Raw genomic sequence first — 20,543 nt, forward strand, 5'->3', positions numbered from 1 at the left:
CCAGTTTTTGGTGGCCTTTCCATATAGCGTAGCACCAGCTAGCGGGTACTTTTCCCCTCTTTTTCTGGCCCCATCAAATCGTGGTTCTATCAGGCCAGGGCCAGGGCTGAACTAGTGACGTCAACACTCTCGACTGCTGATTGGTCAGAGAGAATCGTCACAAGATCGCGCGTGAGATCATCCTAGCGTCGCATATATATCTAGAAGCAAGCTTGCAGCATTTTTATACACAGCCTTTTTTGACGTTCCTACATGTCATTGGGGATGATAAAATCCAGCGGGAGCTCGACGGAACAACTCGAAATGTGAAAGTGTTCCAGGATGTCTCTGCACAGATGCCCCGCTTACACTGCGTTGCTACCCCAGGTCCTAAACTGTAATGGAAATGCGCCACGGCCTCGGACGGCCAGCGAGGCAGCCCGAGGCCTGAGCGAGGACGCTTAAGGACGCTTAAACGGGGCTAACCCGCTGCAGTGGAAATGTGCCATTAGTGTTGCACGGCCAGATACGGCTCAAGAAGCTGACTCAGATAAGGAAATATGTGATACAGTATGGTGTGATATGATGTGATATGACATATGAATGATATTGGGACACATCGACATCTGCACTCACAGTGCTGTACGTAGGACTGTACGTAATGGTACTTTGATCCGGTTACTTGTGTTGTGGCAGATATTTAAAGGGGACCTATCATGCAAAATGCACTTTTGTACGTCTTTTATACATGAATATGTGTCCCCGATGTGTCAGGGAACTCAACCCTCTCTCTTTTCCTCCATACCCAAATATCTAAAAACGGGGCTGCAACGGAGCTGATACAGACTGATACAGATTTTAAATTGTTCTGACGTCAGAAACGGATTTTTTTTCGCCGGTCAACATGTCCGTTAAAGTCCGGACAAAATTAGAAAAGTGCCGATCAAAGGTCTTCTTTGTTATTTATTGAGCTTTAAAACAAATGAATAATGACTCTATATAATCATATAAGAATAAAACACGGTGGACGAAGATCTCTTTTTCTCCCCCTCTTCTGACAGCCCAGCAGCTGATATCAAAGCACGCTCCCCTCTCCTGCAGGGGGGCGTGGTCAGCTGCAGCTCATTTGCATTAAAGCTACGTCACAGAATCAGCCCCTGCAAAAACAGGGCTGGAAAGAGCAAATAGAGTGAAATGAGGCATGGCTAAAATGCATGATCTGTTTGGTATTTTGAAAAAAACCCTTCAAAGACATGTTTTATATAGGTATGGCCCTACAATATATTTTTCAAATATAGCATGATAGGTCCACTTTAAGTAAGCTTTCTTAACGCTAATGTTATAATAGTCAGATTGCTCTGAAGATGAGAGGTGATATTCTATTAATTTTCACGTTCACACAGTCGGTGATTTTGGCCGGCCGTCTTTCCTGCAACGGCAGTTTTTCTGTATTTCCTTTCTCCTGTAATATGACTTGATCGCTTTAAACTCCGCACACTGAGCTCTGATTGGTCAGCAGGCAGTGCTTTCACTGAGTTGATCTCTTAGCCTGCAACCTAACCTGCTCCGGAGCAGGTTAGCCGCTCAGCATAAGTTACCATGGAGATCTAGCCCGCTAAAAAGAGAACCAGCGTCATAGGACCGGAAACCCCGAGTTTTCCCTGAAGTTAGCCCGCTAAGCGAAAATCCTGCTTCGTAGTACAGGCCTCTGGTCCTTTCATCAGACAGGAAGCGAAAGAACGAGCAAGACCCATTGCTGGTATGATTACAACCTGGTACAAAGCACACAGGCATCTTGTTAAATTGATCTTATCTTAGCTATCTCTTATATGTAGGAAAACAATTATGACATCACTTATGCGACTCTTGGATTTGTAGTCTTTCTAGTTGTGTATTTTTCATTGTCTTATATTTCAACAGTTTTACGACAAACTGTGACTGTTTTTACTTGAAAATTATTTTTTAAGATTGACAAACATCATATGTGTAATTCATGGCACAATACAAACGGGATCGAAAGATAATTTTTCTCTCACCACAATACATAATTTTTCCGAAATAAGGTCCCATGAAGGTCCACCGGAAAGGGAGGGACTTCAGCTCTCTATTGGAAAAGCAATTTAAAATAAAGTTTAAAAAAAAAATATATAGAAAAGCATTTCCTTGTGTGTGGTTTAGGGAGGGCGAGGCCCTACCGCCCCCTATGGGCCAGCCGCAGTACCATATTCATTAAAATGTTTAAAAAGAAATGTAATAAAAAAAATTCAATATGTTTTAATCACAATCTAGAATGTGGGAAGAGATGGGGCGGCCGGCCGCCACTAGTCTATGGTTAATACTAAAATGTTGATTGATTGATTGATTGAAAAGTTTATTAACAGCTTGTATATTGGGTACAGTACAGTACAGTACAGCTCAAAACATACAATTGTTAAGGGGATGCAGACCAGAGAAAGACTTTCGTCTTGTTTACATCAGGGTCCCCCATTTCCAATTCATCATGTCATTTAAGACATATAAGACATATTTGACATACAGATGGCTTATTTACAATTTACATACAGGTGGTTTTTTACATACAGATTGCTTATTTACAATTTTCATTTTAGATTTCGTTCTAATACATCCTAACCGGACATTTAAGACATACCAAGTCTACAGATATACAGTTAGTAACAGAGTCTAAAATGCGAGTATATACATAGATGGGGGGGAAGCTGTCCATTGAACGACAGGTTGAGATTTGTACCATTACCGGGGCCAGTTTTGCAATGCTCTCCCCCGAAGGTGCTCTTTAAGAGAGGTTTTGAAGGTAAGTATAGTTTTACTTTCCTTTACAGTTGTGGGAAGAGCGTTCCACCTTGATGTGGCATAATTGCGAAACGTGTATTCCCCCTTTTTTGTGCCAAATCTGGGTTTGACATGATTTGTGGAGCTCCCTCTGGTGTTATGATCATGGTATTCCTTGACCTTTGGGAATAATTTTGACATGTACATGGGTACCATAGAGGTGTAGTGGATCTTGTAGACCAGGCCCATTGCAAGTAGCTGTACTCTGTCGTCTACTCTAAGCCATCCTAGGTTGTCAAAGTGGGCAGAGGTGAGGTGGGTTCTAGATGAAAGGTCAAGCAGTAGTCTGACCAGTTAAACTATTTACTCGTAAATTAAATATATGAGTAGGCCTATTACATATCCCACAATTGAATAACAACATATTAGTGTTTATTTAATTTATTTAAAATAAATAATAATGGGCACAGTCCCAAATGTTATTGTATTTTTTTTATGGCCGGATGTGGTATGTTTAGGCTGCTCAAAATGCTTTTATTGTGAATTAGCTGACCGGAAGTGATGAAGCCTCACCAGAACTAGCTTGACAGTGGTGTGAAGATGGCGGCGTACAGTTACTCTACGCTGCTGCCTCTGCTGTTGTTGTCCGTCTCTCTATGGGGCTTCGGCTCGGTCCTCGGCTTGAAGGCTGTCAGCGGCCCGGCCGAGCCTCCGAACCCGCCCAACCCGCCCGTTGTCAGAGCCGTGGAGCCCCCGGCCAAGGATGCACCTGCCGCCGCTGCTGCTGCTGCTGCCGCTGGGGCCTCTCAGCCTCGAAGGGCGACCGGTTGGAAGCTGTCGGAGGAGGAGGCCTGCCGGGAGGACCTGTCCCGCCTCTGCCCCAAACACACCTGGACCAACAACCTGGCTGTGCTGGAGTGCCTGCAGGACCGCAGAGAGGTAAGCCAGGCTGACAGGGTGCACGCTCATCCCCGAAAGGTGATAGGCATCTGCTGGGTGTGTCGACCCGGGGCTTTAGATCCACCTCGGCTGTCAGCGGGACACTGATGCAGGGGTGACCAGCTGATGGAGAGGGGGACACCTGCGTCAGTGTCCGAGCAGCCACGCACACACACTCAACGTAGGTTCATTTGAGCATCAGAAACCCATGTGTTCCTCTGAAATGTCACATCTTATGAAACAAATTATTGTATCAGAATAGAACATCATAACAAGGCGATTGCTACCACGGGGTGAACACACTGTCACATAGTCGTTTTTTGTATTTACTTATTTTGACACGTCTGTATCTACTCCACATTCACCTGACGGCTAAAAACATAGACATTACAAGTGGGGGATGTATTCTATTCGAAGAGTTTGATAGTTACGGGTATAAAAAGAATGTAAACATAGAAATACAACATTAATATCGTACGTTTAGAGGTTGTCTGGTGTTTGTCCATGTATTAAAAGAACTGTCACCAAGCTGTATTCAGGATTTATAGACTACTGGTCAATAAAAAAGGGGTTTTGAAGACATAGCTTTGGTGTCTGGGAACTCTTGATTTGCTACTTGCTAGTCTGAAAAAATATATCATAACTCTATAAGAATAAAATCCAAATACATTGCAGGCTTAGAATGTTTTATATTTCCTACGTTAGCCTAAAAAGCCGTCATGTGCTACTACCAAAGCTGTGTAACTGGTAATGGCACCTGGATATCAAAGTATTTGTCTTGAGGGAAAGGTTTGTGGTGCAGCTGTTTACTTTGACATGTGTCTGTGTGTGCATGTGTGTGTGATCCAGCTGTCAGGCAGGGCCGGACTGGGACAATAAGTCAAGCCGGGAATTATACACCCAGCCAGGCCACTACCAGTTTTTTGTGCCATTTTGCTGGATTTATTTGTCAACTTTTACAGCGTTGCTGCCCATAGTGATAGCCCTCTAAATCTACTACCCAAAAATAAACATATGGACATGGGTTACTATTTTAAAAAAATGCACAAATCTATTTAGGGGGTTACGTTTTTAAGTGGGGGTGGACCTCAAATCCTATAGGGGGGTCCGGGGGCATGCTCCCCCGGTAAGTTTTTTTTTAAATGTTGGACTTAAATGCATCAATCTGGTGCATTTTGAGGGGGAAATAAAGAGACTACACCCATATGAAACATAACTGTATATATTTTTAAAAAATCATAAGAACATGGCCATAACCAATAACATAGCTACCATATCCAATATGAAAAAACATTGAAACTTGTTTATCTATTTGTTTTTGGTTCATTTATAGTTGTGAGTGTGTCTGGGCTCCTGAATCAGCCTCTCCTGTCTCCCTCCTCTCCCCCTGCTCCTCTTTGAGGCAGCAGCAAAGACTAGTTTTAGCTCTCAACAAGTTTTAATAGTTTATCTTACCTTTTTTCACCTAGTTAACGTTTTTTTTTTTAATATTATTCATGCATATTTTACTAATCACTCCCCCCCCCCCCCCCCCAATATGTGTTTACATAAATGGTGACCAAACCGTTTGAGACCCACTGAGATAACTTGGAATAAGTTAACTATCTAAACAGTCCTTTACCTCAACTGAGCTGTAGTTATCACTGTCAGGTGACTTGGGGTGAAGTTAAACCACACACACTCATCCTGCTTCTCTTGTCTCTTTTGTTTCTCAGTGATGAAAAAGCCAAACAAATATTTTTCATCACAATCAGTTTTTTTTAGATTCACCGCCTACATGCACACTTTCATTTTTGGGCTGTTATTTATTTTTTGGAAGTGAATGCGTGGAATGTTTGGTTTTTCTTGCTAATTTTGTTTTGGACTCCACTTGTTTAGTAGGATGCTTGCAGGCACAAAACCACTCACTGTCAGACTAGAAGAAGGATAGCTTGGATTATTACACTCTGACAGTACATGTGATACACACTGCAGGTTTTCCTTTAAGTGTACAATCGATAATCAATGATATTAGGACGAATATACCGCTTTTCCGGATGATTCCTCCATTACTTTTCTCGGTCAAGATTTCCTTTTTTGGGGAGAGGGGAGTTCTTTCTCTTTTTCTTGAGTCAGATTTGTGTTATTAGGCTTTTTTTTTTATAGTTACATTACATTACAAGCAATGATGGTTGTTCCAGCTCCTGAAATGTGAGGATTTGCTGTTCTTCTTAGTTGTTCTGGATCATAAATGAAGTCTCTTTGTTCGGATAAAACAAGCATCAGATGATTTAATGTGGAACTTGTGATGTACATTTTTCCAATATTTTCTCACAAACCAAACAGTTAATCCATTAATTGTGAAGTGGCTTACCCTGGGTTTTAAAGAAAACATTGTCAAATTAAATGGCAATGAGTAATGGCAAATATCTCTATAGTAGCATTCTGGTAAATGTTGCAGCTTTTCCCTTTTTTCTACTCGCTTCAGAGGGTTGGACTTTGATTTCTATCAGAAGACATCAGATGTGACGATGGCAAGTCTGGTGACCCAGTTTAGTCTGTCCAGTTTTTCCACTCACTCATACACACCACGCACCACAGGTCGGATACAAAACGAGAAACATCTTTTAGTGTAACACAATCAAAAAGACGACATGTTCATTTTTGTGCTGCCGTTTCTTTTTATACTCACAAATACCGATGTCAGCATAAACATCAAAATCACGCTGACAATATAAACAGTTAAAATGTCAATCTGATTCTCATATTCCTTTCAAATGCTAAATGACTGAGGTTGAAATGGTGGGACCGTTGTAAACATTAACGGATGTACATATGTCTGGGGAAAAAGCTTCCTGTCACTGAGAGTTTTACCTGGTGTTGACGTCATCCCTTTTATTTCCCATTGCTGATGTCAAACACACGAGCACACACACATACACACACACACACACCATGTATACATCTCTTCAGGGGACATTACATTGACTTACATGCATTTCCTGGAGACTTATCCTAACCTTAACCATAACCAACACATGCCTAACCCTAACCCTAACCCTTAACCTTAACCAAGTCTTCACCCTAAATTAATGATTCCCCTCATGGGGACCTCCATTTTGTCCCCATAAGGAAGGTGAGTCCCCACACGTGACTATGTAAACAGATTTAGGTCCCCACAAGTATAGTAATGCTAGGCCACACACACACACACACACGCACACACACACACACACACACACACACACACACACACACACACACACAGTCCTCCAGCGGCCCTGAGCGATGCCCTCTTTATGAGATAATTACACCGCTTCAACTCTATAACAGCTGTGGCCTCCTGAAGAGGTAAATGGCTCTTATAAATCTGCCTCTTCTACAGAAAAACACACCCCCACCCCTGGCACACACACACACAGCCAAGAAGCAGCACTGTCAGTATAGCAGCGCATGGTTTCAGTTCAGTTTGAGTCTTCATTTGTGTCTGTTTAAGCCCTGAAAATCCAACATTTGAAGGACATCGGGTTATGAAGTAATTGCCAAACAGGAAGTCACTTTGCAGCAGCACAAAGAGGCCCGTGGCCATCTTCCAGCTGTGGTCATTGAATGAGTCTGTCACTGATTGACTGTAGGCTGACAAGGTATAATGATGTGGATCTTAGAGCAGCTCTGAAGTCACAGTGAATTAGATTCTCTCTGTCTGTCAGTGCAGCTTTTCACTCAGTTCCCAACATTCATTTTTGATGGACTCTTTGACTCTTGATTTAAATCACAATGTACCCTCAGAAGGGCTCACAAGAGGTTTCAGACAAGGGATGGAAAGAGGTGCTGCAGCACAGGCAGTATGAGAAAAATAAAGACCTTTTTGAACATTCAAGCACAAAATAAAATATGCTCCTGAAAATGAGCACATTAGGGCCCCTTTAACATCCATCATTAAAGGAAACCTTTTGGTTTTGGTCTCAACCAACCTCTAGTTATGTCTCTTCAGCGGTTAAATGCTACAATTTGTTCACCAGATAGTATCTAACTGTGTGTATGAGCTGTTTGCTGCTCAGCAGGTGAAATGGTGAAGTTATCATAGCGAGATGGAACCAAAACAGTAAATGTATCAACAAAAACAATTAGCTCGAAGAGGCTAAAGCTAGACAATAGTACATCATTATCTGTGGGTCCATTACTGGAAGGAACTCCTTCCAAATGACAAAGTATTTTACTTGGTCACTTTATTCAGAGATGAAAGAAGGCTGTTACGGTCTGGTACTGCCATTTTGTTCAACTGCTACAGTAAATCTACAATCAAGCTCTTGTTATCTTAAATGTATAGAGGTTGCTTTCACAGTGCCAGCTTCTCAGTGTATCACATTATGTTTAGAGTTGTGTCACATTTCCCCCACCCCTTACCCCAGACACAATAAGTCTTTGTGACCACATGAGTGGTGGTCACAAACAAGCTCAGATGAATCAACATCAGTCTAGTTGATTCATCTGAGCTTGTTTCAGAAGCCTTTGATGCAAATGGAGCAGCTCCTTTATTAATTAATAACTCATAGTAATGCTAATTGGTTATTCTAATCCTTGAGGCCACTGAGGGTCTGCTTCCACATTACATTTGCTCCGCTGTCTCTGAAACATTTAGGGGACATGATGGCTTGAACTAGTCAGAAGAAGGGTGTAGCAGCCTTTGTTCTTGTGGGCTGAGCAGAGCTAACATGAAGTGCTTTCATGTCCTGTTACTGCAAAATGAAGCATTAAGAAACACATCTACTGCTGTTCTTCCTCTGATTGTCAAGGAGGTTGTGGGAGTGTGCGGAAAGCTTCTGCTGCTTACTTCATATTTACTTTGACCAAAATATTCAATGGGACATTTGTTGTGGGAGGATCAGTTGGCACATTCGTGTGTGTGTGTGTTTCCCATTGTTTCCGTCTTTTAAGCACACATATGCATACACACAAAAAGCTTGACACAAACACGCTGAAAAAAAAGAGTACACAATGTTTACGATTTTTCAGAAATGTATGTAAGATTTATATTTTGTTTTGTGACTTGAAATAGATATTTAAAAGAGGGTTGAATACTCACTCTCTGTGCCATCTTGGAATACCACTGATTTAACTCTCCTGAAAACAAAATGACCGCCATCTTTTTCATTCTAACTTCTTGAAGGTACCGTCATTATTATTTTGAGCAACAATCACAAATTAAAGCTGCGAGCAGCGTTGAGCGGGTCTTCGACGTGCCGCACGTCGGCGTGTGTGCCTACGGTAGGTGTGGAGGAGTCGGGCGTTGGCAAACGTGTGAAGTTTGGGGGCGATCGGACTATATATTTAGGAGTTACAGCAGTAACGCAAACATTGTGTTTGATGGCGGGTGATATATTGCCATGGCAACGGCATTTGGTGACATCCCATAATATGCTTAGTTGTGTTGACGGCTGCATCGTTATAAAAGCTGTGAAGTATTGTGGCGTTTGGAGCATGTAAACTGGAGTTATGAGGAAACCGTGATTCACGGCGGCCATTTTGTTACCATAGCAACTAAATTGGAGGAAATCTGAAAACTGACACATATATGTATCGAGGGCTTGACAGTTAGCACACATGTGAAGTTTTAACACTTTTGTAGCATTTACACAGGAGTTATAGCAATATGGTGGTTAAGGTAGAGGGGTGCGTTGGCATGGCAACAGCTTTTGAGTAAAATTAACTATTAACTATCACTATTGTCATATTGAGGTGTTGAGGGCCGGACCATTAAGTGTCATCTGAAGTCTGGTGCAGTTTGGAGCATTTTCCATTGAATTAGGACAACATCAGGTTTTTTGGCGAGGGACGCGTTGCCATGGAAACGGCATACGGTGAGATTTCCGATTTCACGTAGAGCTGTTGAGGGCTGGACCATTAATGATAGTATGAAGTATGGTGGCGTTTGGAGAATTTTCCATTGAATTAGGACAACACCGTGTTTCATGGCGAGGGAGGCGTTGCCATGGAAACGGCATACGGTGAGATTTCCGATTTCACGTAGAGCTGTTGAGGGCCGGACCATGAATGATAGTCTGAAGTGTGGTGCAGTTTGGACCATTTTCCATTGAATTAGGACAACATGAGGTTTTTTGGCGAGGAAGCGTTGCCATGGCAACGACATATGATGACATCCCATAATTAGCATAGAGCTGTTGAGGGCCGGACCATTAATGATAGTGTGAAGTCTGGTGGCGTTTGGACCATTTCCCATGTAATTAGGACAACATGAGGTTTTTTGGCGAGGGACGCGTTGCCATGGAAACGGCATACGGTGAGATTTCCGATTTGACGTAGAGCTGTTGAGGGCCGGACCATTAATGATAGTGTGAAGTCTGGTGGCGATTGGAAGATTTTCCATTGAATTACGACAACATCAGGTTTTTTGGCGAGGGACGCGTTGGCATGGAAACGGCATACGGTGAGATTTCCAATTTCACGTAGAGCTGTTGAGGGCCGGACCATTAATGATAGTCTGAAGTCTGGTGTCGTTTGGAAGATTTTCCATTGAATTAGGACGACATGAGGTTTATTGGCGAGGAAGCGTTTCCATGGCAACGACATATGATGACATCCCATAATTTGCATAGAGCTGTTGAGGGCCCGACCATTAGCCATCATATGAAGTCTGGTGGCGTTTGGAAGATTTTCCATTGACTTACAGCAGCATCGTGTTTTTTGGCGAAGGATGCGTTGCCATGGAAACGGCGTACGGTGAGATTTCAGATTTCACGTAGAGCTGTTGAGGCATGTACCGGTGATATAAAAGTGAAGATTGGGGGACGATGGGACCGTGTCCATTGGAGTTACAGCGACAACGTTGGTTATGGCGAAGGATCCGTTGCCATGGTAACGCCAAATAAAGTAATGTCAGATTTCACCTAGAGCTGTTGAGGGCTGTAGTGTAAGGCATCATGTGAAGTTTGGTGGCGTTCAGAGTATGTCAGTTGGAGTTATGACATCATCGTGTTCCATGGCGAGGGACCGCCGAAAATCGAGCGAACGCGAACTTTGGCGACAAATAACGGCTATGCCGTGCGAAAGAAAAAAAGTCCTGTGATAACTTAAGATTGCCCATGTCTCGCGAACATAGCCAACGATTTTGGAGTCGTACGGATAAAGTTCCTAGGAGGAGATAGATTTTGCGCGGAGGACGAGAAACGCGATAAATGGCGTTTTTCCGACACATTATTCAAAATGGCCGACTTCCTGTACGTTATTTTATATTCCTCCAAGAGGCTTTTTTGTTGGTCTCCGCACTCTAGATATGCGTAGGGATTTGTGTTTGTTTACGTGAAAGTTAAAGTTGCCGGCTTCACGTTATAAGCGTAAATGGACGTGTCGTACGCAATTTTTTACGTGAAGTTTCGGAACCAATAACATATTTCAAGTTGCCACACTTTTTACGCACGTGCAAAATTTGGTGAGTTTTGACATATGTGGCGGGGGTCAAAAGTGCGCGCAAAGAATTAAAATAAGAATAATAATAATAATGAATAATCCGTCCAATTTCAATCTTGTTCGATTTAACATTGAAGTGGATGGGAGATCCTCACTGTAGGGGCCGTCCCGACATGATGTCGGCCATCTTTAATGGGCTTTTGGCCCTCTTTTTCCCTGTTTTTGGTGGGTTTTGCATGGTTATCGCTCGCTACGCGAGCGACTAAATAGATCGTACGATATCAATTATGCGAGTTTCGATCACGTGGGCTGCGCCCACGTGACTGGGCTAACCCAGCCTATCAGCCGTCATCATTTCCGAACATTTTCTCTGCTTTTGCGGGTCGATTTCCCTGTTTTTGGTGTTTTTAGCAGGTTTATCGGTCGCTTCGCGACCGATTTCAATAGGGTCTTCGCCGACCTAGGTCTCAGACCCTAATAAGGCAAAACACGTTATGCCTGAAATTACATTTTAATATCAAATCAATCCACCTGAGCGTGTAGGCTCAAGACATGTTCCCATCATTTCATCAACAGGATACTTATCCGAGTTGTTGCTCTTTCACTCATTAAACAAGGCTGCTTTTTAAAGAAACACCTCGCGAAATGACTTGCACCTATGGTTAATCCTGTGTGGAGTCAAATACAACGTGTGCCCTGTCCTAAATGTGTGTGCAAAATAGGCTGCTTACTAAAAAAAAACAATGTGTAGATAGATACAACAGAACTGGGGTTTTTAAGGGTTTTCAGTTCAACTGATGCTAACCTAGCTAGCTTCTCTGTGGCCTCCCCTGGCTTAAGGTTTGTCAATACAATATGCAATGTAATACAACAATATGCCTAGTTGCCTTTAACAGTCAATAATTAACCCCTTCCATTTTGTTTATACACCAAAACAAATTCCTTGTATGTGAAAACCTACTTGGCAATAAAAACAATTAGACTGCGTTAGGTTTGCTATCTCCTGTCTTCATGCTAAGCTAGGCTAACCACCTCCTGACTGTCATGAGAGTGGTATCAATCTTCTCATCCAAGTCCTAGTGTTGAATTATTCCTTTGTTACCAGGTTAGGGTTAGTAAGGAGTTTAACTGTCAGCTATGCGAGTATCTTATATCTACAAAAATACGTTTATATTATTTTAATTTGTATATTCACAAATGTTTGAATTCTGACTTATTTTCTTTCTTTTGCTCTGTCTTTGTGCAGGAATCTGATATTGCTCCTGATTGTAACCATGTAAGTAATCTCACACGCACACACACACACACACACACACACACACACACACACACACACACACACACACACACACACACACACACACACACACACACAGGTTGTTAAAGCTCGCCTCAGTGTTCTGGGTGATAAAACTTCAGTGTCCAGAGTTCACAGCAGTGAACGGCAGACAGCTTTTTTAAAACGCCACAGGGTTAATGGACCACTTGGACTCTCTTAGTTATAGCTCTGGAAAGCACTGGCTGAAATGAACAGTTCACGCACAAACTAAGACTGGTTTTGCTGACGTCATTTCGGTAGCTTAGCCTCTGCAGCTGGAGTAGTGCTGGCAGGAAAACAATAAACACAAAATTACAAAAGACAGAAAGAGACAAGAGTATCTTAATGCGAACGAGCCATTCCTGGGCACTTGTTCGAGGAATGTAATACTTGTTATAGTTAGTTTTAGGGATACAACTATTTTCATGGTCAGTATTGGGCTCAGTGTGTGCTCCGTGCACACAGTGTATTGAAGTAAAGAAATATATAATAATAATTTCCCACCAGAGCCAACAACTAATTAATGCCTTAAACTGCTTTCACATGATAAGTGATTTAATAAAAAAAGGCTGTTTAAGTTGCTTGCTTCATAGCGCTGACATCTGATTGGTTGTCCGTTGAAAGGTCAGCGGTGAACAAGGTCAAAGTGGAAATAAAACCATAGCAGTCATTTCGAGAGACCATGGCTCTCTCCATAGAAACACATAGGTCAAACTACATTATTAGGCAGTCTTGGCTAAATTGTCGAATGTCTAGGATAAGGTAACATGATCATCATCCCATAGGTATACAGGAATTGAGTGAAACTAAACCAGCAAACTAAAGGGGGGCTTTTTCAAGATTTGACTGAGGAAAGGCCCTCACGGTGTCATACTATGAAGACCCCCTGTCTACTGTATACGTATTTGAAACTTTAATGATGTTGTTCTCCTTCCTCAGCTCTTGTGGAACTATAAACTCAATCTGACCACAGATCCAAAGTTTGAGTCGGTGGCTATGGAGGTCTGCAAGAGCACTATCGCTGAGGTCAGTGTGCACTACGGACAGAACATTTTTCAGAGCTTAATTAAAATGTTTTACAGTATTGCAAATGCAGAAAGCATATGTAGATATTTATAACAAAAACCCTAACCGTGTAATCTAGAGATAAGGTTAAATACATTCTGTCCCTATGACCCATCACAATTTCAGATAAAGGAGTGTAACGAGGAGGAGCGAGGGAGGGGCTACCTGGTGTCTTGCCTGGTGGATCACCGTGGCAACGTCAGTGAGTACCAGTGCAACCAGTACATCACCAAGATGACCAGTATCATCTTCAGCGACTACAGACTGATCTGCGGCTTCATGGACAAATGTAAAGAAGACATCAACACCCTGCACTGCGGCAGCATCAACGTGGGACACAAGGTGAGGGAATCTGACAGATTTCATTAACAAGACCGTAGAAATGTTGATTGTTCCCTCAGGTTGTTTTTGTTGTTGTGAGCAACTAAACATTTCAGAGTTTCGATGGAGCCTTTTGCCATTTGTTTAATTGTTCTTGTTCTCTCTAACTTACTTACTCATTGTCATTTCCCTCCGTTCCGCGTCAGGACGTTCACTCCCAGGGCGAAGTCATCTCCTGTCTGGAGAAGGCGTTGGTGAGGGAGGCGGAGCAGCAGGATCACGGTCATCCAATCAAAGAGGAGTGTAAGAAGGCGATCCTGCGGGTGGCCGAGCTGTCGTCAGACGACTTTCACCTCGACCGTCACCTTTACTTCTCCTGCAGAGACGACCGCGAGAGATTCTGTCCGAACGTAAGGACGCTGCAAGTTTCTACAGTCAGACCATATCAAATAATATGTAATGGGATCATCAGCAGCTGAGTTTACACCAAATGTATAAGCAAATTGGAGTAAAAGCACAAATACAATGTGGGATTGGAAACTCTATTATAATTCTCAAATGTGATTATTGCTAACTAATTTCTCATTTATCTTTCCTCTCCACAGACTCAGGCAGGAGAAGGGAAAGTCTACAAGTGTCTGTTCAATCATAAGTTTGAGGAGGCCATGTCAGAAAAGGTATATTTAGAGGAAATAACTCTAGACTCTGGATGATAGAGAACTTGTTTTAAGTCACTAACACTCCCCTGTTCCTTGTCAGTGCCGTGACGCTCTGACCACGCGTCAGAAGCTCATCTCTCAGGACTACAGAGTCAGCTACTCTCTGGCTAAAGCCTGCAAGGCGGACCTGAGGAAGCAGCGCTGCAGCCTGGACAACAACCTGCCGCGGGCCCGTGAGGCCCGGCTCTCCTACCTGCTGCTGTGCCTGGAGGCTGCTGTGCACCGAGGTGAGGGGGGGAGAACACATCAGGGTCCTGACAAACCTTGTTTATTTACAGCACAAAAGCTTGGGAAACGTAAAGTCAAATTAAGAGCCAGGTCTTTTTTTCTGAAGTTGATGGAGACCGAAACGAAGCTAAAGGGAGAGTAGACTTGACCTTAATCTAGGGAACATCAACATGACTCGAGTTATGGGGCTGGGCGATATACATTTAATCAAACATCCAGCCTCTTTTACCAACTTTCTCTATTGAGATTGTGACGATATTCATTGAAGCTTCCACAAAACATTCCACAAGACATTTTGATAAATAAACATCAATGATGTGGATATAATAAATAAGCGGGTAAAGACAAACAATAGAACTACAAGAACAGTCTGGTCAATTCTGAAAATGACATGACCCTACTATAAAGCAGCTTTTATAATCAGGCAATGACACCACTTATAATATTACGATATCCAAAATCTAAGCCGATATCTAGTCTCGAATCACGATATCAATATAATATTTAAATATTGCACAGCCTTAGCTCGATGTCTGCTAGATGCGTAGAAAGGAAAGTGTACATACCAAATGTATAAAATGATAATATGTCAGTGTTGGTGCATGTAGCCAAAAAATGAACTAAACTAAACTTATTTTTTAAGTAAAGAACTTTTTTACAATGCTTATCAAATATAAATAAATGTTGAAGTGATGTACATCCCGGCGTAACTGTGTCGGTAATAGTTTGATATGGTTCCACGCAGGGCGTCCGGTCAGCGGCGAGTGTCAGGGCGAGATGCTGGACTACAGGCGGATGCTGATGGAGGATTTCTCCTTGAGTCCGGAGATCGTGCTGCACTGCCGGACGGAGATCGAGGCCCACTGCTCCGGCCTGCACCGCAAAGGCCGCACGCTGCACTGCCTGATGAGGATCGGCCGGGGGGACCGCAGCACGGCGGTGGACAGCGTCTGCCAGAGCGCCGTGAGTTACTGCCGCTGTGACGCCTCACTGTTAGAGGGATGCTAACAGCAGAGAGGCAGGATGTTTTCTGTGTGGTCTCACGCAGCTTAGTGGGCCTTTTTCTTCTAAATAATTCATATCAAAACTGTCTCCTGAATACATTTTAAAACCACTGCGCATAAATCATTCAGTTTTCCAGCTTTCACTTGACAGGCTCAAGTGTTGGAGATATTTTAAGTATCATGTTTAGCTGCAAACTGAAAGTTCAGTTCATTTATTAACATTAAATTCAGTTTTGATACCAGCTGTGCGAAGTCATTTTATACTTAATTAAGAATATTCAGACATGATTGTGTAAAAGAGATTTACAGGAGATAGATCGAAAAGTCCTGTAGGTTATTGATAGAAAATCAATAACTTACAGGATATTCTACCAACTAAAGTTTGTTAAAAATGAATAATAATCATATAGGTTTCTGTTAAAAAAATAAATAAAGAATTGTATAAATGATCACATTTATCAGGCAGTGTTAATGATCATATACTACATGATTAACAGCAGATTGTGTCAGTGGGGGGTTGACAGTTTGTTAATTAATACATTAAATCCATGAAATTCAATCAGCAAATTAAATGATATGATATTTAATGGCAACCATTATGATATTAAATGTTTTTCTACTGTCTTTTCCGCTGCAGCTGCAGACATTGATCCAGTCTGCTGACCCCGGAGCTGACTACAGGATCGACCGCGCGCTCAACGAGGCCTGCGAGTCCGTCATCCAGACCGCCTGCAAACACATCCACAACGGAGACCCCATGTGAGCCCCGTACACAAACACAACCGGGCACACACACATTATGTCAAATAATCTGAATTTGAATCACCACTTTGCTCTCTAAATGTGTGTGTTTGTAGGATCCTGTCTTGCCTGATGGAGCATCTGTACACAGAGAAGATGGTGGAGGACTGTGAGCACCGGCTGTTGGAGCTGCAGTATTTCATATCCAGAGACTGGAAGTGAGTCTGAATCCAGCGACGTTCATGTTCTTCACCTTTTTAACATTATTGACATAAGAATTTATATTTTACAGATACAACACAAAAGGTAACATTTGACATACCATCGTAATTTAAGGTGCCCTTACTTGCTTGTTGCGGGGTCGTCTTCATAAACATATGAAGATAGCTCAGGTGCCGTCACATGATCTTAATGTGTACAGTACAGTACACAACCATAGCCGCGGGAAGTAGGGGTGCTGGGGGTGCTGCAGCACCCCCTGTTGGCGAGTGGTGTACATTTGAAAAACTGAGTGACCACCTAAATAAAAATGATTAAACTACATAAAATAGTTATGATTTTACTTTAAATAAAATTAGCTGTATACAGTAGCATATAATAGTCATAGTATATATTTGTATCAGTCAGGTGGCTTGAATTTATTTTCCAAATCAAATCTGAGTCATCTAGGTCGTGGGATAGTGACGTAATTGACGCGACACACACACTGCAGAGTGACAACTTTCTAGAATGGCGCAAAAAAGGATTTTGGATTTTTTTCTCCAACAAACAACCCAATAAAAAGAGTGGACCACCAGCTACTCCTCAGCCCACCACCTCTACAACTAGAGTAATATGACACAGAAGAGACTGACACATCTGACTTTGATGCATGTCCATAGTAACATGTTGGACAATGTGGATGTATCTGCTCTAATGAGGGTCTTCATTAGTGCCACCCCAGGCTACATTTGGAGTTTTGTGAAGCCCCAACACAAGGTGAAACGATATTTTTCCTTTAATGCTGCTGCCGCTGTGCAGTGTTTTGCCTTGTCAATCAGTTCAAATTGAATTCATAGTTTTATTAATATTGTAAATAATATTTTCTGACTATTTGTAATGTTATGTAGGTTCGTAAGACCCATAGTTAGCATGTGCATGTGCAGCTGTTGCTAAGTGATGTAGGTCTATAATGGTTTATTAAGCCTAACAGTTAAGGCGAGACACCCCAGGTGAATAGGGTAATTAGTTTTAACTTAAAGATATCAACTAGAAATTTCTCCAGTTAATTACCTACAATAAGGCAATTGTTTCTTGTATTACAAGTTTTCTGAATATGCAAATGATCCATTATCTCATTAAATGTGCGCATATTTTAACACATTTCAGGAACCGAAATCTGAACTTTGGATAAAGCCAGGTTCAAAATTCTCGTTTCATTTTGTAGTCATATTAGCATCTAAGGCAGTGCTTCTCAAAGTGTGGTCCGCGGACCACTGGTGGTCCGTGAGCGCCCCCTAGTGGTCCGTGAGTATATTGGTAACATTTCACATTTGAAATTAATTAAGTAATTTAAGTTTTTCGCACTCTCGCGGGAATATCTCCGCAATGGAACAAGCTTAAGTTTCACTTTCGATTGCATGATATAGCCCAGATAAACACCTTCATCACACATGTTGCCACTTGTTGGTGCCATTTTCAGGCGATTTGTAAAAAACAATGTGTTTTTGGATATTTGTGGAGTTAGGTGGTCCTCGAGTGTTTTTTTATTGGTTAAGTGGTCCTTGGTATGAAAAAGTTTGAGAAACACTGATCTAAGGCTTTTACAGAAGGGATATTGGATATCTCTCTTTATCACTCCATAAATCAGAAAATACTGTCAACAGCCCTAAAATATCAATTTTCGCCATGTTTCTAGGTATAAAATGTTATGTAATTCAGGCTATGAATGACATATGAACAAACCCTTCTGTAAAAGCCTTCATAATATTGATAGGAATATAACTGGAAGGTTTGGTGTATGTAAGTGCAACTGAAGTGGAAATGTCGGACTCATATGGGCTCAGAACAGTCTCATAATACACACATGCACACAGAAGGATTCACACTTGTATTTCATGATCCGCAAAATGAGTCACACTTGTATTTCCGGATCCACACTTGTGTATTCCGTTTCATATACATGTAAATAAAATCCAAATACAGAAAAAGTTTTACATATGTATTTTTGATCCTCACATATTTGTTTTCCGTTTAAAACTGCTGCACCTGCAAACACAAACAGCTTTCTGTGCACGGATCGCTGTGCATTCGTGTGTGGGTTTTTTGAGACTTCCCTGACGGTCAGCCGATTCGTACTTGTAATTTGTTCTATCTATAGCCAATCAGATGTCTCCTCAATTCTACGCCAATCACATGAGCGCGCCCCCACGAGGGTAGATTTCTTGCGTTCATGACGTAGCGCTTCATGTACGCATTTTGCGCAGTCGGGAGCTGACAGGTCCATGGAGCCTGCCTGCAGGCGCTAATGTCAGGACACCTCCAGTCCACTCTCAGTACATTGCCACTTTCCGAACCGGAAATGCACGCAAATACAAGCCTAAAGTTATATTATTAAGGTACAGCGCCACTTTCCGAACCATTGATGAATGCTTGTGTACACAAAAATGCCAGGCAAAACCGTTTTAAATGTGTGTTTCCTGTATGGCGAATACAGCTGCTTTATTTATTTAGTCTGCATGAAGTTGTTGTGAGTGTGGAGGGAGCAGCTACAGGTTAGCTTAGCCTAATCGATCAGTGCACTACGAAGCCAGTGCTAGACAGTGAACTGTCAACAGGGGAGCCCCGCCGGTCATTATCGGCCGATATTCACTCTTAATAGTTTGATCGGTGCTCTCTATAAAGGCCGATCAGGAGAGCTGGATCTGATCGATATGGACATAAACGCGAGTGAAGTGTAACCGGACGCGAGAGAGATCTCAGATCAGCTGCTGAGTCTGACGGAGACACGCAGCTCTGCATGATCACCTGAAGCTCCGCCCTCTGTTTAGCGAGCTGAATACGCAAAATGCGTATATGAAGTGTCATGAACGCAATAAATCATACCCTCGTGGGGGCGCGCTCATGTGATTGGCTTAGAATGAAGGAGACATCTGATTGGCTATAGATAGAAAAAATTACAAGTACGAATCGGCTGACCGTCAGGGGAGTCTCAAAAAACCCACACACGAATGCACAGCGATCCGTGCACAGAAAGCGGTTTGTGTTTGCAGGTTCAGAAGTTTTAAGCGGAAATCCATATGTGTGGATCAAAAATACATATGTAAAACTTTTTTCTGTATTTGGATTTTATTTACATGTATATGAAACGGAACACATTTGTGTTTGCATTGAAAATCACAAGTGTGGATCCGGAAATACAAGTGTGAAACCTTCTGTGTGCATGTGTGTATTATGAGACTGTTCTGAGCCCATAGACTCAGAGTAGGAGAAAAAACTCATTTTGAGAAAACGACCTTTAAAGATTGCAGTGAGGCGCTAGCTAAACCCTCCTGTTCTTTGGATGACAGCTTGCGCATCGACGCACTCCGTGAAGGTATTTCATGTTCGGGGTCATTTGTTTTTTGTACAATCTTGCTTCGTGCAAGTGACAATTGTCGTCGTCTTATCTGTGAACGTTTTTTTCGCCGTTCTTTTGCCATTTTGAGATTTTAATTTCTAGCGGAAAGCTAACCAGGAAGTGTTTTAGCACACCACGTGACGCATCTGAACGAATCACGTTGTCAGAAGTTGACACCAGCCAATGAGATTTCGTTTCTTGGTTTAAGACCCCTTTGTGCTTTCACGATTGGTGGCTGATACAAAGGAAATCACCATATTTGGATCTGATGAGATTGTGCAGGAGAGACACAGCTTTCCAACGATATCTCTGTTGACATGGTGCACACAGCGGTCGCGGTACTTTATGTTACGTTAGAATGCTAACTTTTGGTGAATTTAGGAGAAATCTACTGACGCAAATAGACAAACTATAGTAAAATAAACACTTAAATG

At 42.2% G+C, this 20,543-nt stretch overlaps 1 protein-coding gene across 2 annotated transcripts in view; it reads left to right on the top strand.

Annotated features, from left to right (window-relative positions):
• The first annotated feature begins 3,287 nt into the window (after window positions 1-3,287).
• Window positions 3,288-20,543, top strand: part of glg1a (golgi glycoprotein 1a) — a 44,391-nt gene continuing 27,135 nt past the window's right edge. The window contains exons 1-10 of one of the 2 annotated variants that reach the window (XM_034237249.1): window positions 3,288-3,708; window positions 12,362-12,391; window positions 13,373-13,459; window positions 13,625-13,840; window positions 14,026-14,229; window positions 14,425-14,496; window positions 14,579-14,765; window positions 15,512-15,729; window positions 16,408-16,529; window positions 16,628-16,729. In XM_034237249.1, the coding sequence (XP_034093140.1) occupies window positions 3,370-3,708; window positions 12,362-12,391; window positions 13,373-13,459; window positions 13,625-13,840; window positions 14,026-14,229; window positions 14,425-14,496; window positions 14,579-14,765; window positions 15,512-15,729; window positions 16,408-16,529; window positions 16,628-16,729 (1,577 nt within the window). In that variant the 5' untranslated portion in view covers window positions 3,288-3,369. The remainder of the gene's footprint in view (window positions 3,709-12,361; window positions 12,392-13,372; window positions 13,460-13,624; window positions 13,841-14,025; window positions 14,230-14,424; window positions 14,497-14,578; window positions 14,766-15,511; window positions 15,730-16,407; window positions 16,530-16,627; window positions 16,730-20,543) is intronic. The other variant, XM_034237250.1, reaches the window with a different exon arrangement.

Source organism: Gymnodraco acuticeps, unplaced genomic scaffold (assembly GCF_902827175.1).
Source record: "Gymnodraco acuticeps unplaced genomic scaffold, fGymAcu1.1, whole genome shotgun sequence".
In the NCBI taxonomy this organism is placed as follows: Eukaryota; Metazoa; Chordata; class Actinopteri; order Perciformes; family Bathydraconidae; genus Gymnodraco; species Gymnodraco acuticeps.